The sequence below is a fragment of the Colletes latitarsis genome, chromosome 11 (genome assembly GCF_051014445.1).
Source record: "Colletes latitarsis isolate SP2378_abdomen chromosome 11, iyColLati1, whole genome shotgun sequence".
NCBI lineage: Eukaryota > Metazoa > Arthropoda > Insecta > Hymenoptera > Colletidae > Colletes > Colletes latitarsis.
In genome coordinates this window covers 27,984,144-28,000,865 of record NC_135144.1, presented here as the reverse complement: position 1 = coordinate 28,000,865, position 16,722 = coordinate 27,984,144, and the positions used below count along the sequence as shown (strand labels likewise).

The following is a 16,722-nucleotide window of genomic DNA, read 5'->3' as shown; positions in this document are numbered from 1 at the left end:
ATCAAGAAATTGATATTCCTGATTTTCGTCTTATTTGGCCTCTAAAATCTCCCATTAAAATCTTTCCCAGGGGTGGCCGAACACCCTGTATAGTCAAAGAAATCCCATTAAAGTATAATTAACTTTATAAAATTATAACAATTTCTCCAAATCGTCATACAAGTACATTTTTTAAATTACAATGCATATAAAATCGCTGTTTTATCATCCCCCTTCTTCGAAAGGAATCAGAGACAAGATATACCAGTAGACCTTACACCTTATGAATTTTCTTGAATTTATTACAAATCAAAAACAAATTTTTAAGAAAAATCCACGGGGGGTAGTTGCTGAAATTATTCGACAAAATTGAAAAATTTCAAATCGTTCTAAAAAAATTATTTTTAGTTGCAGGGGTCAATTACAATCATTTTTGGTCAATAGACATACCCCCGAAATCCTACCCAGTTTCGAGAAAAAAATTCGAGTAGGTGTGAAATTATTCGACAAAATTGAAAAATTTCAAATCGTTCTAAAAAAATTATTTTTAGTTGCAGGGGTCAATTACAATCATTTTTGGTCAATAGGTATATCCCCGAAATCCTACCCACTTTCGAAAAAAAAATTCGAGAAGGTGTGAAATTATTCGCCAAAATTGAAAAATTTCAAATCGTTCTAAAAAAATTATTTTTAGTTGCAGGGGTCAATTACAATCATTTTTGGTCAATAGACATACCCCCGAAATCCTATCCACTTTCGAGAAAAAAATTCGAGAAGGTGTGAAATTATTCGACAAAATTGAAAAATTTCAAATCGTTCTAAAAAAATTATTTTTAGTTGCAGGGGTCAATTACAATCATTTTTGGTCAATAGACATACCCCCGAAATCCTATCCACTTTCGAGAAAAAAATTCGAGAAGGTGTGAAATTATTCGACAAAATTGAAAAATTTCAAATCGTTCTAAAAAAATTATTTTTAGTTGCAGGGGTCAATTACAATCATTTTTGGTCAATAGATATACCCTCGAAATCCTACCCACTTTCGAGAAAAAAATTCTTTACTGAAACTATAATGTCTGACTAGAATACTTATTCTACTGAAGCTTCAAGTTTATCTTTAAAATATCATAACTTCTGAACAGATTGGGGGATTTTAGTGTTTCAAAATGCAAACGATGCGTAATTCGATGAAGAATATGTAGAAATTCTAAGAATCTTAGGAAACCCCATAAACATGGTTCAATTTTCAAACGATCATAACTCCTACAATACTGAATACATTTCAATAAAATTTATTTCCGAAGTAGAGCTCACAAAAAAATATTAAACATTTCCGTAGAACCTCAAACAAATTTATTAAAAATCGACAAGGACAACTACCTCGTCTCTGCCTGAGTAATTCTACCTACCGATTTCTCGGATCAACCCCCCCCCCCCCCATCGATGAATTTCGAAAGGGAGGGGGCGAAGGATCGAAAAACGAGCCGCGTGGTCCGTTTTGCAGAGCCAACGGTGGAGAAATCTCATCAGCCACGTTGGTAAAACGCGGCGAAATGAGGGTGGAAAGCCTAAACTAAGCGGGCTTCGGAATTCGAGGGAGGTTTGCCCCCGGGCCACGCGGAGTGGGGATGGTCGATGGTGGAAAGGAGACATTGACTTGTAGACAGAAACTGTGGCTGGATGGGGTCGCTGGAGGGCGAAGGGAGGCCTTCAGGGCCCGGTCGATACAGCCGAAAGTCCAGAACGACGGGGGGCGAGTGGCGCGAAAATTCGCGTAGAGGGCGAACGGGGTAGAAACGGACACGCCTCTCCTTTTTTTCTTATTTGCCCCGGGCCGTAACTTCGCGAAGTTTCGACGTCCGCGTCTGGGAACTCGGGAACACTTTATTTCACGCGATACGGCGCGCTGTTTCGCGCGGCCGCCCCGATCCCCTGGACCCAAAGGGAAAATATTAATGAAGTTTTCGTTCCCGTCTCTGGACAAGTTTCGAGGGTACAGGAATTAGCCACTCGTTTCGCGGGAAATTCAATTTACCATAAATTACCGTCGACGATTCGATTCTGGAGGAAATTCGTTTGACAATTACCATCGAGTGGCGGATAACGAGGCATAAATGGCGATTAAGTTAATCGGGGGAGGAAATTAACGTGGAAATTTTACGCTGGGGGCACACGATCGACGTGTAACCAAATATAGAATTTTTAAATCCGTCGTTCAATTTATTATTTACTCTTATTTTCACCGACTAGGAATCTACGAAATTTTGTATCGTTTATTGGAGATGCTCGTGGCACGTTTGACACGCTGGTCCTCGTCATCAACGTTAAGCATCATTGGGCGCGGTCAAGTGCAGCAATTTGGGATGGGTGACCATTATATTATTTATCATATTATTACACCTCTCTATCGATCTTGCAATTGGGTATTACTCATTACCTATTACTCCATTAATATTATAAAAAAAAGGTAGAAAGAAACATCTACTCAACTAGATTTACCAATGTTTCTCACCTACAATTCTCTCGATATTTATAAACCAACTAGAGTGTTCGGTCATCCCTGGGAAAAATTTTAATGAACGATTCTAGAGGCGAAAATAAGACGAAAATCAAGAATACCAATTTGTTGATCGAGGCTCCGTTAAAAAGTTATTAACGTTTAAAGTTGAAGTGTGCTGTACGCTGGTTACCGTCTCACGCACGCGACTTCAAACGTTAATAACTTTTTAACGAAGCCTCAATTAACGAAATACTATTCTTGATTTTCGTCTTATTTTTAAAAAAATTTTAATTTCAAACAGTCATTTCTCTCGTTCGTAGTGATCGAGTTTCGAATTTACAGCATCTCCGGTTTTCCGTAAAACGGATGAAAGGCTGACTTGTTTGTCCATGTGCGACGACAAGAGACACGCGTTCCATTAGTCCTTTCAATTATGTCGTTCCTGTTGCTATATCGATCGGTTCTGCAGAATTGTTTGCACGTTGCGAATTCGTGTTACACGTCCGGCTTAATCGGATTTACACGGGTCGATGTTTCGGCTAATTATTGTCTTAATTAAAACGTGCAACGCATACAGCCTGGGCTGAGAGAGAGAGAGAGAACACCGAGAATATTAGGATCCATTAATGTAATGCTCCGTTTGTTCGGAGAGTGGGAAAATCGAGCATCCGGCTGTCGTTCCGAGGCTTTAATTACCGCGCTGATTAACAGATATTAAAACGAGACCAGCTCCTCCCTCCCCCCGTGATTTTCCGCGTCCATTCTAACGTTCTGTCAGTGATCAACGACTGCAAACGAGATCGATATTTACGGGATCGGCGGAACGAAATCGCGGGGACATTTATTAATTAATTTCAAATTTAATAATTTCTATTCAACCGGGGGTTTCTCCGTTTCGCGGTTTCGCCCGGGAAATTTTAACGAAGTATGTAAATTCGAGATCGAAACGGAAGAACTGCTTTTTCGCGGCCGCGTCAAGGAAAGGCCGGTCAAATTGAAATCGTTTAAACGTTAATCGATTGCGTGTATTAAACGAACTCCCGCGAATTAAGCGGATTACGCGCCCCCGCGAGTTTCCCGTCGAAATAAAATCCTAAATTAATTCGCCCGGCCGTTGAATAGCTTCTTTGAAATGCATGAACGCCATAAACGTTAAGACTCGAAACTGTCTTTTCCGTGGATTCACTTTCTACCCGGAGAATACGAATCTTGTAAAAAATTCAACGCGCCCCCCCCCCCCCCAGACTCTGGGGTAGTTCGCCTCCGGAATCGATTAATATATTTTCGGAGTGTATTTTGCACTCGATACAATTCCCTTCGGGGGAGGGGGAATTAATGGAGAGACAGTATTGGCTGATTAAGTTTCCTCTTCGCGAACCACGAATCGAGTTCTTCGAAGCTTTTCGCTCTACAGTTTCATTCCTGATTAATGGGCGTTTTAATAAGAATGAAATGTCACGAGGAATATATATGTTTTATTCCACAATTTGGATACATTTTTGTGCGTACAAATACCATTTTCGCAATATTCGTTTCTATTCCGAGTTTCTAGTCCATTCACCGCTACATCAAACCATTTCAAACCACTTAAATTATTCGTTATTGTTCTTTCCTCAATATTGCGTTGCATTTACCATAACTACAAACCATTTCAAACTGCTTCCAACCAATTTCAAACTTTGACATAGGTGGAATATCTATAGAAATTTCGTCGATTCGATTTGAAAAAACACGATTTTCGTAAATTTGGCGATCATATTCTAAGGTCCAGGTGTTTTGTAACCTAACCCAAACCATTTTAAACTATTTCAAACCACTTAAATTATTCGTTATCATTCTTTCCCCAATATTGCGTTTCCATTCGCCATAACTCCAAACCATTTCACACCGCTCCAATTATTCGTTATCATTCTTTCCCCAATATTGCATTCCATTTACCATAACTCCAAACCATTTCAAACTGCTTCCAACTAATTTCAAACTTTGACATAGGTGAAATATTTATAGAAATTTCGTTGATTCGATCTGAAAAAACACGATTTTGGTAGATTTGGCGACCCTATCCTAGAGTCCACGTGTTCCGTAACGTAACCCAAACCATTCCAAACCATTTCAAACCGCTTCAAATCAATTTCAGACTTTGATAGATGGAATATCAACCGAAATTTCGTCGATTATCTCTAAAAAAAAACGCAATTTTGGTAGATTTGGCGAGTCCCTAGAGTCCAGGTGTTCCGTAACGTAACCCAAACTAAATCAAACCATTTCAAACCGTTTCAAACTGTGACATAGGTGGAATATCAACCGAAATTTCGTCGATTATCTCTAAAAAAACGCGATTTTGGTAGATTTAGCGAGCCCCTAGAGTCCAGGTGTTCCGTAACGTAACCCAAACCATTCCAAACCATTTCAAACCGCTTCAAATCAATTTCAGACTTTGATAGATGGAATATCAACCGAAATTTCGTCGATTATCTCTAAAAAAAAACGCGATTTTGATAGATTTGGTGAGCCCCTAGACTCCAGGTGTTCCGCAACGTAACCCAAACTATTTCAAACCATTTCAAACCGTTTCTAACTATGACGTAGGTGGAATATCAACCGAAATTTCGTCGATTATCTCTGAAAAAACGCAATTTTGGGAGATTTGGCGAGCCCCTAGAGTCCAGGTGTTCCGTAACGTAACCCAAACCATTCCAAACAATTTCAAACTGCTTCAAATCAATTTCAAACTTTAACAGGTGGAATATCAACCGATATTTCGACGATTGTTCCTGAAAAAACGCAATTTTGGTAGATTTGGCGAGCCCGTAGAGTCCAGGTGTTCCGTATCGCGTTAAATATAGCGCGACTTAATTACGTCGGGCCAGATTGAACGACGAATTGGGATTTTCCGAACAACCGACGTCGTTGCTCGATGCCTCCTATCGTCGACGCGATTGACGCGGCCAGTTCCGTTTTGCAGCGCGGAAACTCGCCGCGAGAACAGCAATGAAAGAATTATTGGCACGGGATCGAAGAGAGAATTAGTGTCAGCCGCGGGGTAAAGTTATTTCGGACGGTCGAGCGACGCACTGGCTGCTATAATTGAAGACTGGTCGTGCGCGGAACGCTGGAACTGCGACGGTTCGCGGAAAACAAAGGGAAGATTGTTCCGTTCGGGATCGAACCCGCCCACGATACAGGCACTACGATCCGGAAATGATCGCGACAGGTCACGATTTCCTCTCTTTTTATTTTTTCCCCCCATCCCGTAACCAAAATTTCGTTCGATTTCACCTTGTCCACGAGAAACGCTTTGTTTGCTCGCTATCCGTGACTCTATTATTTTACGTACGGCTTCGTTTGTCGAGCGTTTGACAACTGACTAGTTTACTCCCACGACACTGGTGTCGGCCATTATTCGAACAAAACCAAGCAGCAAATAAGCAATTCGTTTATTCGATTATTATTACTATTTTTATTATTACCGTTTTCGAGAGATTTATGATCTTCAAGATACGGTAAACATATACAGGGTGTTCGACCACCACTAGGAAAAATTTTAATGGGGGATTCTAGAGGCCAAAATAAGACGAAAATCAAGAATATCAATTTGTTGATGAAGGCTTCGTTAAACAGTTATTAACGTTTTAAGTTTCGACCGTACTGAATTTCTTTCTGAAAAATGGGTAGGATTTCGGGGGTATGTCTGTTGACCAAAAATGCTTGCAATTGACATCTGCAACTAAAAATAATTTTTCCAAGACGATTCGAAAGTCTTTTTTTTCACCCAAAACTTTCAGCACCTTCTCGAATTTTTTTCGCGAAAATGGATAGGATTTCGGAGGTACATGTAATGACCAAAAATGATTGTAATTGACCCCCCTAGCTAAAACTATTTTTTTTAGAACGATTTGAAAAAATTGTTTTTCGCCGAAAAATTTAGGCACCTACCCCCTGTCGATTTTTCTTAAAAAATCGATTTTCATTTTTAGTCATTTTGTTTGGCGCTATACGTAGGTACCCATGAGCTCTACTTCAGAAAAAAGTTTCACTGAAATATATTCAGTATTGTAGGAGTTATGGCCATTTGAAAATTGGACCACGTTTATGGGGTTTTTCTCATTTTGCGGGGTCAAGGACCAACTTTTCGTATATTTTTACGACTTGTACATATTCTCCACCAAAATACGCGTAGTTTGCTTTTTTAAACATTAAAATCGTCCAATCCGTTCAAAAGTTATGACGTTTCAAAGACTCGCATGAAAATTCGGGCAAACATTTCTGGCTAGAAATTAGATTTTCGGTAAGGAATTTTTTTCTCGAAAGTGCGTAGGATTTCGGGGGTATGTGTAATGACGAAAAATGATTGTAATTGTCCCCTGCAATTAAAAATAATTTTTCCAAGACGATTCGAAAGTCTTTTTTTTCTCCCAAAACTTTCAGCACCTTCTCGAATTTTTTTCTCGAAACTGAGTAGGATTTCGGGGGTATGTCTATTGACCAAAAATGATTGTAATTGTCCCCTGCAATTAAAAATAATTTTTCCAAGACGATTCGAAAGTCATTTTTTTTCACCCAAAACTTTCAGCACCCTCTCGAATTTTTTTCTCGAAACTGAGTAGGATTTCGGGGGTACGTTTGTTGACCAAAAATGCTTGCAATTGACCCCCGCAACCAAAAATAATTTTTCCAGAACGATTTGGAAATTTTTTTTATCGCCGAAAAATTTAGGCACTTACCCTCTGCCAATTTTTCTTAAATATTCCTTTTCCATTTTTAGTAATTTTGATAGAAGCCCTACAGAAAAGTTGTCTGATACTTTTTTGTAGGTACCCATGAGCTCCACTTCAGAAAACAGTTTCATTGAAATATATTCACTATTGTAGGAGTTATGGCTGTTTGAAAATTGGACCACATTTTTATGGGAGTTTTCTCATTTTAGGTTGTCAAGGAACAAATTTTCGAATATTTTTAGACTTTCTACATCTTCTACACTAAAATACGCGTCGTTTGCTTTTTTAAACATTAAAATCGTCCAATCCGTTCAAAAGTTATGACGTTTCAAAGATTCGCATGAAAATTCGGGCAAACATTTCTGGCCAGAAATTAGATTTTCGGTAAGGAATTTTTTTCTCGAATCTGAGTAGGATTTCGGGGATATGTCTATTGACCAAAAATGCTTGCAATTGACCCCTGCAACTAAAAATAATTTTTCCAAGACGATTCGAAAGTCTTTTTTTTCACCCAAAACTTTCAGCACCTTCTCGAATTTTTTTCTCGAATCTGAGTAGGATTTCGGGGGTATGTCTATTGACCAAAAATGCTTGCAATTGACCCCTGCAACTAAAAATAATTTTTCCAGAACGATTTGAGATTTTTGAATTCAATTGTTAATAACTTTTTATCAAAGCCTCCAGGAACAAATTGGTATTCTTAATTTTCGTCTTATTTTCGCCTCTAGAATCGTTCATTAACATTTTTCCCAGGGTTGGCAGAACACCCTGTACAAGCTATAAGCATCAAGGTTCATTTATCGTAAGCGCCGGTCACCGGTGACCATCACAGCAATCAACGTAACAACGAAGCAAAATATTAACCAAAGAAAGGGATTAAAGTCGTCGACAGTTCCTAAAGAAAGTTTCTCCGAACAGTTTGTCGAGAGAATACCTATTTTCAAAGATCAAAGTTTTCCCGCGTAACAACGTCCATAATGGCGGAGTTCGAAACTTGGCGCTTTATCGCGAGACGCGTCCCGCTGTCCATTTTTTTCTTTCCTGTGCTGTATCAGCAGCCAGTGAAACACGAACTGTGTGCGTGGCCGGGCGCATCGGTCGCTATCTGCTGGCTGACCAACCGCGGATGATAAATGTCGTTCCGAATTATTGCGCCGCCTTATCTTCGGCCGACGTTCCTATTTTCACGGCGATCCGTTAAGCCAGCCGTTGCAAATTTCGCGAACTTTTCGCTCGGGGAGCCGCGATCCCGCGATAAATAAACGCCTTTGTGCCCCCGGGGCATAAAAAATAGCGCAACATTTTTCTTTCGCGTACAATTTACTCTCTGGGAGCACTTTTCGAGGTTAGGCGAGGGTTTCGGAAACTCCCGCCTTTTTCAAAAAGTTGAGATCGCTCGTGGTCGTGCAGCTCAATATTTCATTCGCAGTTTTCCATTAACGGTAAATAAAACGTACGAAGATAAATAATCGAGACGAATTTATCTTAGTTGGGCACAAGATGGCGCCCACTGAGACGAGCCACGTCATTAAGGGGTTAAGTTGCTCGTCCCTCGACTTTTCCGACGGAATTCGAAAAATCATTCTGGAAAGTGTTTGGCGACAGCAGTTAACCGGGTAGCTGGGGGGGGATCGTAGTCCTCTTAAATTCTCCCCCTCCCCAGTTCATTTTCCCTCCGCGTTTCCCGTACGGTTCACTTATCCAGTGCGCCCTTTGTTCCAGGCGAAATTGGAAACGAAAGCCCTGAAAGCGAAGAGGCCGGGATTCACGGACGAACGGTACAACGAGACCAGCTATTACGTGGAGAACGGTCAGTATATCCCTCTATGTAGATCGTTTTATGTTTAATCCGCGAACGGTCCGGGATCTGGGACACTCGATATTATCCGATAAACGGTTCCCTGAAAGTGTCCCCTCCGGAGAGTCGTTCCGAACGCAACCGTGACGTGCACGCACGATTAACGGTTCACGCCCGGATTTATGATCGTTGATCGATCACCGAGCCGATACCACGGGAGTCGTTGGTTCGCCGGCTAATGAGGCGACGTGGACGTTTTCGACCGTTCGTATCGAGGAATCCAATGGACGAGGGACACACGGTAACCTAATTTCCCGTTAAACGCGCCCTGGCACGTTGCGTTTCGGTGCATCAGTTAATCGTAGATTCACTCGAGAAGATCCGTGAGTACGCACGGGACCGCTTTTGTATCGTAAAGTCGGCGAAGATCATTTTCTCGCTCGTCGAGACTTACATATTAAAATCAACACGTCTTTACGTTCACGATGTGTTCGTAAAATGAATCCTTTTCGGTGATCTTGTACGAACTCCTCCACGTGGAGTTCTCTCCAGGCTACTGGAGAAACTAATCGGTCACGTGACGCATACAGAGATGCCAGAAAGACACCGAAGGTGCTCTCTCACACTATGTCGGGTCACGCATACGTGAGCTCGTGGAGTTTCGGAAACCCGACAAAGGCAAAATGACGCATGTCCTCTTTCTCGATTCGGACCGAAATTACTTCGGGCAGCTTTGGAATAATCGAGAAAGAGGGCATGTGTCAGTTTGCCTTTGTCGACTTTCCGAAACTCCACGAGCTCACGTACGCGTGATCTGACATAGTGTGAGTAAAAAGACCTCGGAGGGTCGACAAAGATAAAATGACATATACCTTCTTTCTCGATTCACCGAAGCTGCCCAAAGTAAGCTCGGACCGTCTCATGGGAGTCGAGAGAGAAAGGCTCACACTTCCCTTCTCGCTCTTGAACAACTAATATCCGACCTCCCGTCCACTGGCCTCTGCTGAACGCTGCTGACCACTTCTGGAATTTCTGACAACGTATAACAATTACGACTGGCTACTGTTAGTCTCTCCAAGCCTCTGCTGACCGCTGCTGACCACTCCTGTTACTTCTGACAACGTATAACGATTACGACTGGCTACTGTTAGCCTCTCCCAGCCTCTGCTGGCCTCTGCTGACCATCGCTTATATTTCTGACAACGTATAACGATTACTACTGATGTCTGCCTGCCTCCGCTGGACTCTGCAGACCGCTACTGACCACTCATGACACTTCTGACAACGTATAACGATTACGACTGGCTACTGCCTGCCCCTGCTGGACTCTGCTTGCCACTGCTTGCTATTGCTAGCCTCTGCTGACCACTGCTGACCACTGCTGACCACCGCTTATATTTCTGGCAACGTACAACGATTACTACTGGCTACTGCAACCCTCTGCTGACCTCTGCCACCCTCTGCTGACCTCCGCCAACATCTCCCGACGTCAGCTGACCATCGCTGACCACTGCTGACCATTGCTGACAACTTCTGACGTGATGTAATATAATATAATATTTTTATATATATTAAAGTTTTGTATAACGTAATTTTATGACAATAAATGATGTAATTTCAAAGAATTCTATGTATTCTGATCATCTTTTACCCATCTTTTCGTCTCCAAATAGAAATGACGTCATTTCTAAAAATTCCTGAAAATTCTCGGATCCCTGAAACTTACCGGCGTCCCTGAAACTTCTCGGAATCCCTGAAATTTCCAAGAAGTTTCAGGCAGCGGCTAACATTCCGGCCTGAATTTTTCGGCAAGAGCTATTACGTAATATTACGTAACATTACGTAAGATTACGTAAGATTACGTAATAGCTCTTCATAATTTCTCGCGGCCGGAATTTTTCGGCAGAAATTACGTAATATTACGTAACATTATGTAATATTACGTAATATTACGTAATAGCTTTTCATAATTTCTCGCGGCCGGAATGTTTCGGCAGAAATTACGTAATATTACGTAACATTATGTAATATTACGTAATATTACGTAATAGCTTTTCAGAAATTCTCCGGCCGGAATTCTTCGGCAAAAATTACGTAACATTACGTAACATTACGTAACATTACGTAACATTACGTAATAGCTCTTCAAAATTTCTCGCGGCCGGAATTTTTCGGCAGAAATTACGTAATATTACGTAATAGCTCTTCAGAAATTCTCCGGCCAGAATTGTTCGGCAAAAATTACGCAATGTTACGTAATATTACGTAATCTAAAATGGCGGGAAATTTGAAATCTTTCCGGGGAACTTAGAAAATTTTAAAAGATTCGGAGTGTCTTATAACTAAGGGAATGATTTCGAAAGGAAAGGAAGGGTAAAAATGATGAGAACACATAGAATTCTTTGAAATTATATCATTTATTGCCATAGATTTACATTATACAACTCTTTAATACATATAAACATATCATATTATATTACATCGTGTCACAATTTGTCAGCAACGGTCAGCAGTGGTCAGCGATGGTCAGCTGACGTCGGGAGATGTTGGCAGAGGCGAGCTTAGGTCAGGAGATGCTGGCAGAGGTCAGCAGAGGTTGGCAGTAGCCAATAGTAGTCGTTGTACGTTGTCAGAAATATAAGCGGTGGTCAGCAGAGGCCAGCAGAGGCAAGCAGAGATCACCAGGGGCGAATAGTAGCAAGTAGTAAGCGTTATATATTGTCAGAAGCATCAGAGGTGGTCAGCAGCGGTCAGCAGAGACGAGCAGAGGCATGCAGAGGCAAGCAGAGATCAGCAGGAGCGAATATACGATGTTAGAAGCATCAGGTGTGGTCAGCAGTGTTGAGCAGAGGCCAGCAAAGGCATGCACAGGCAAGCAGAAACCTGTAAATGCAAGCAGAGACTTGTAGGGACATGCAGTAGTAAATATTAATCGTCATAGATTATCAGAAGTACCTGTAGTGGTCAGTAGCGTTCGGCAGAGGCCAGGAAAGTTCAGCAGAGACAAGCACACGCTGACAGAGATCAGCAAAGACCAACAGAGGTTAGCAGAAGTCAGTAGTAATCGTTATAGGTTGCCAGAAATATAAGCGGTGGTCAGCAGAGGCCAGCAGTGGCAAGCAGAGATCAGCAGGAGCGAACTGTAGCATGTAGTAATTGTTATACGATGTTAGAAGCATCAGGTGTGGTCAGCAGTGTTCAGCAGAGGCCAGCAAAGGCATGCACAGGCAAGCAGAAACCTGCAAAGGCAAGCAGAGACTTGTAGGGACATGCAGTAGTAAATATTAATCGTTATAGATTATCGGCAGAGGCCAGGAAAGTTCAGCAGAGACAAGCACACGCTGACAGAGATCGGCATAGACCAACAGAGGTTAGCAGAAGTCTGCTAATAAGTATTTTTGACAAGTTGATGTCCATTTCTTTATACGTTAAGATATTTAAGTGTTCAAATTAAAAAGAATAATTGTGAGTGATTGTGGTACGTTGGAAACGCTGGGTCTCGGTCCGGTCACCCAAGTGCAGCATCATAGGGCCGCGTGCAGCGCAGGATGGGTTACCGCTCGGCGAAAAAAACACGGTATTATTTACTGGCCATTATTAATCAATCGTACTATTTTATTAATATAAACTCTGTGTCGATTTTCTAGTGAGTCGACTTTCTCATTAACATATAAAAATGAACAAAAACTACTTCGAAAATAATAATTGGTAAGAATAAATGGGGAAGAAAAATTGCTAATACTTACATTTCGATTCGTATGTAGAAATATGGAGAGTGTGCAGAAATTTACAGATGCTCATAACACGACATTTACAATACTCAAGATTGTAAGTTGTATGCATCACAGTGTGAAATGTTTCGAATAATGTGGACCCCCCCTTAGAGATCCAGAAGAGAGGGTTAATAAACTTCGAAACGCTATCGGGGAAGCATCGATCCGAAAGTAACGAAGACTTCCTAATAATCCCCTCCCCCCCGACAAGTCTGTCGACACACCGAGAGCACCCCGCGAAACCACCGAGTTACCTATATTCCCGGCTCTCGACTTGACTTCACCCTCCATTGGAAAATGTTCAGCGACACGAACGGTGGAACGAGCGAGACCGCGATACTCCCCCGCCATTGATCGCCTCATTCGCGTTCGCGTCGACCTTACACCGGTAACTGCAGGTTTGCCCCGGCACTGTTCCGAGGTAATCGTGGATAATCCCGCGAATGGGCGCGATCCCAGCAATAATCCGACGAGTATTCTCCACCTTCGACCGGGTTAGCGCAGTTAACGCGCGTGGCAATGGCAGCGGGATCGAATGGGAAACGGGACGCGACGGATACCCGCACAAAAGAAGCTTTTTCGTTGTCCCTTTCATCGACCCTCGCGCGCGATCTAGTCTCTTTCCTTCGCATATTCACCCCGGTGTAATTGGCGCTTTACAACGTCTTTCGACGCTAATTTCGCCCCTCCAAATAATGCACACGATTAACGGCTACACTCAGATGCATTTTTCAAATAAAAAGAGCTGCTTTGATTTGTTTTAGTCGATAAGATAATCGAAATAAGGTTACAATTTTTGAACGGTGCCTGTAAAAAGATAATAAAAATTGATTAACAATGTTCGAAAATATTTTTTGAAGTCGACGATCGAACAAAGGATCGATAATGTTTCGAATAGGAGCACTTACATTTGCTTCTGAATAAATTTTACTGTGCATACAGTAGTACCTCGTTTAGTGCATATTCAATCTATGCACTTAACGAGGCAACCAATTCTACGACTAATAGACTCAATAGAAATTTACTTGTTGCTCGATAGTGAACATCTAATGCAATAATCAAGGTGAAATAGCAAAGATAATTATTAACAATATGAAAAAATATATTTATAAGAAATCTACACCGAATCCAAAACTAAAAATTGAACAGACGGTGGAGATTTTTCCCACAATCGAGGGAATATCATTCTCTTCGCGATACAAAATCTTCACCTTTTTTTCTACAGCAATTTTCAGATTTTTATTGCTAAATTACCGAAGATGATTTTCGGAATTGTCGCGAAGAAGGAAGTTGGATTTTAGTGCTTTCGACAGCTGAGGGGGAGGGACTGCGTGTCGTTTTAATTACGGTATCGACGTTAATTAAAAAGTGACGTTCGATGACTATCGTCGGGTCCGTTATTCCCGTGGCGGATCGATTTAGCCGCGTTCAGCGTTGTCGAGCAGAAACAGCTCGCGGTGACGCGAGACGCACGGCTGGGATATTAGAATGCCCGGCCTAGCCGGTTTGAATTAATATCTCGATGAAAAAGGGCCTCCCGCGAGTCGATTTATCGAGTGTCGATACGTCCTGTAATTAAAGTACACCCTCGCGGGCGTCGTCGTTCCGTGTTTCCACTTCGCGCGGCGCATTATCGACGTTCCGCGCGAATCGTTTGACGGACGGACGCTGCTTGACTGGCTTAGCTCGCCTCGTTAGCGGAACCAACGTTTATCCTTCGATAACAAAAGCTCGAAAAGTCGGGATCCGTCGAACGACGATGGCATATAATTTCTTGGAGCCATTTGTTACGATTCAAAAGCTTATTGTTACGTCAACTCTCCATTATTCGTTCAATTTTCTAAATATCTTGTAAACATATTTCTGAACATTGTTAATAATCATCTTTGCTATTTTAATTTGAGTATTGCATTGGGTCTGTTAGTCGTAGAATTGGTTACCTCGTTAAGTGCATAGACGGAGTGTGCAGTTAACGAGGCAATACTAACGTACAATTTGTTCTCAAGCGTATAGCGAGTGATAGTACCTCTAATTTCTCAATAATAAATACCTACCGAAATAATTAACCCTCGATTATTAAGAATCTGCGATTATCAGACCTACGAAATAGCATGTGTTTGAATTCCAAATGCTCAGAAGGGTTCTAGAACCCATGTTGTATCGATCGAGGGAAAAGCGGAGGTTTCGTAGCAGAAAATTTTTGTTTCGTTTTCCGTGGAACCGTCTCGCCCGGAATGGAGTCCTCCCCCGCTATTTACCGCGCGAAATTGCTCCGAAGTTCGCGAGATTCGAGTCGCTGGATACTTATCGGTTCCATTGAAGTTCATTATTGCAAGTTGCAGTCGCGTAGCGCGATAACAGGGGGGGGGGGGGCCGGTTGGCGAAGTCAAAAGGAAAGGTGGTGCTCGAAGCACGTAAGGACCGCGTCTCCGGGTACAAGTGTGCCGATGAGGGGTACACGGGGGGTGGTTGGATGAGAATGAAGAGGGGCGGAATATACAGAGGGGGGATACGAACGCGGAGGCGGAGGAAATCGATCGAATATTTAGACCGGCTGTGGCGTATCGACAACCGATATCTGCTCCACATTCGAATAATAGACTCGCGCGCGGCTGACGACGTGCTGCCGGGGCATCCTCCGACGAAACAAAGACCTATTAATGCCACTCGAAAGACACACGCCCACCGACGTGGCCCCCTCCGGTTACCTGGACGTCCCCTTAACGCGAGAAACGCATTCCATTGCCCGGAGACTTCTGACACCGTCTCTTTCGCGCCGCGTTCGCCATTATGACTTTTCGATCTTCAGACGTGGATCGAGCTGGGATTAACCAAACGCCTGTTGGAGGCTTCGATGACTGAGAATTCGCGTTCTTTGTATTTTTAGCCCTTTTAAGGGGTTATTCGATTTTTTGTTTAATTGTAAACAGTTATGAACTCGGAAATGTGTAAATTATATTATCAAGATTATCAAATAATCATTAATAAATATTTGTACAGGGTGTTCGGCCATTCCTGGGGAAAATTTTAATGGGGCATTCTAGAAGCCAAAATGAGACGAAAATTAAGAATACCAATTTGTTGATGGAGGCTAAGTTTAAAAGTTATTAATAATTCAATTCAAAAGTTTCAAATCCCTCTGCAAAAATTATTTTTAGTCGCGGGGGTTAATTACAATCATTTTTTATCATTACACATACCCCCGAAATTCTACGCACTTTCGAGAAAAAAATACGAGAATGTGAAATTTTTTGATGGGGAAAAAAATTTTTCAAATCGTTTCAAAAAAATTATTTTCGGCTGAGGGGGTCAATTACAATCATTTTTGGTCATTACACATACCCCCGAAATTCTACGCACTTTCGAGAAAAAAATTCGAGAAGGTGTGAGATTTTTCGACGGAAAAAAAAAATTTGTAATCGTTTTGGAAAAATTATTTTCGGTTGCGGGGGTCAATTACAATCATTTTTGGTCATTACACATTCCCCTTAAATCCTATCCACTTTCGAGAAAAAAATTCGAGAATGTGTGAAATTTTTCGACGGGGAAAAAATTTTTCAAATCGTTCTAAAAAAATTATTTTCGGCTGAGGGGGTTAATTACAATCATTTTTGGTCATTACACATACCCCCGAAATCCTATCCACTTTCAAGAAAAAAATTCGAGAATGTGAAATTTTTCGACGGGGAAAAAATTTTTCAAATCGTACCAAAAAAATTATTTTCGGCTGAGGGGGTCAATTACAATCATTTTTGGTCATTACACATACCCCCGAAATCCTACGCACTTTCGAGAAAAAAATTCGAGAATGTGAAATTTTTCGACGGGGAAAAAAATTTTTCAAATCGTTCTAAAAAAATTATTTTCGGCTGCGGGGGTTAGTTACAATAATTTTTGGTCATTACGCATACCCCCGAAATCCTACCCACTTTCAAGAAAAAAATTCGAGAATGT

General features: G+C 41.6%; 1 protein-coding gene across 2 annotated transcripts in view; it reads left to right on the top strand.

Annotated features, from left to right (window-relative positions):
• LOC143348591 (pseudouridylate synthase RPUSD2) overlaps positions 1 to 16,722 on the top strand; it is a 305,098-nt gene that overhangs the window by 196,919 nt on the left and 91,457 nt on the right. For both annotated transcript variants that reach the window (XM_076779042.1, XM_076779041.1), the window contains one exon: positions 8,920 to 9,007. In XM_076779042.1, coding sequence (XP_076635157.1) covers positions 8,920 to 9,007 — 88 coding nt within the window. The remainder of the gene's footprint in view (positions 1 to 8,919; positions 9,008 to 16,722) is intronic.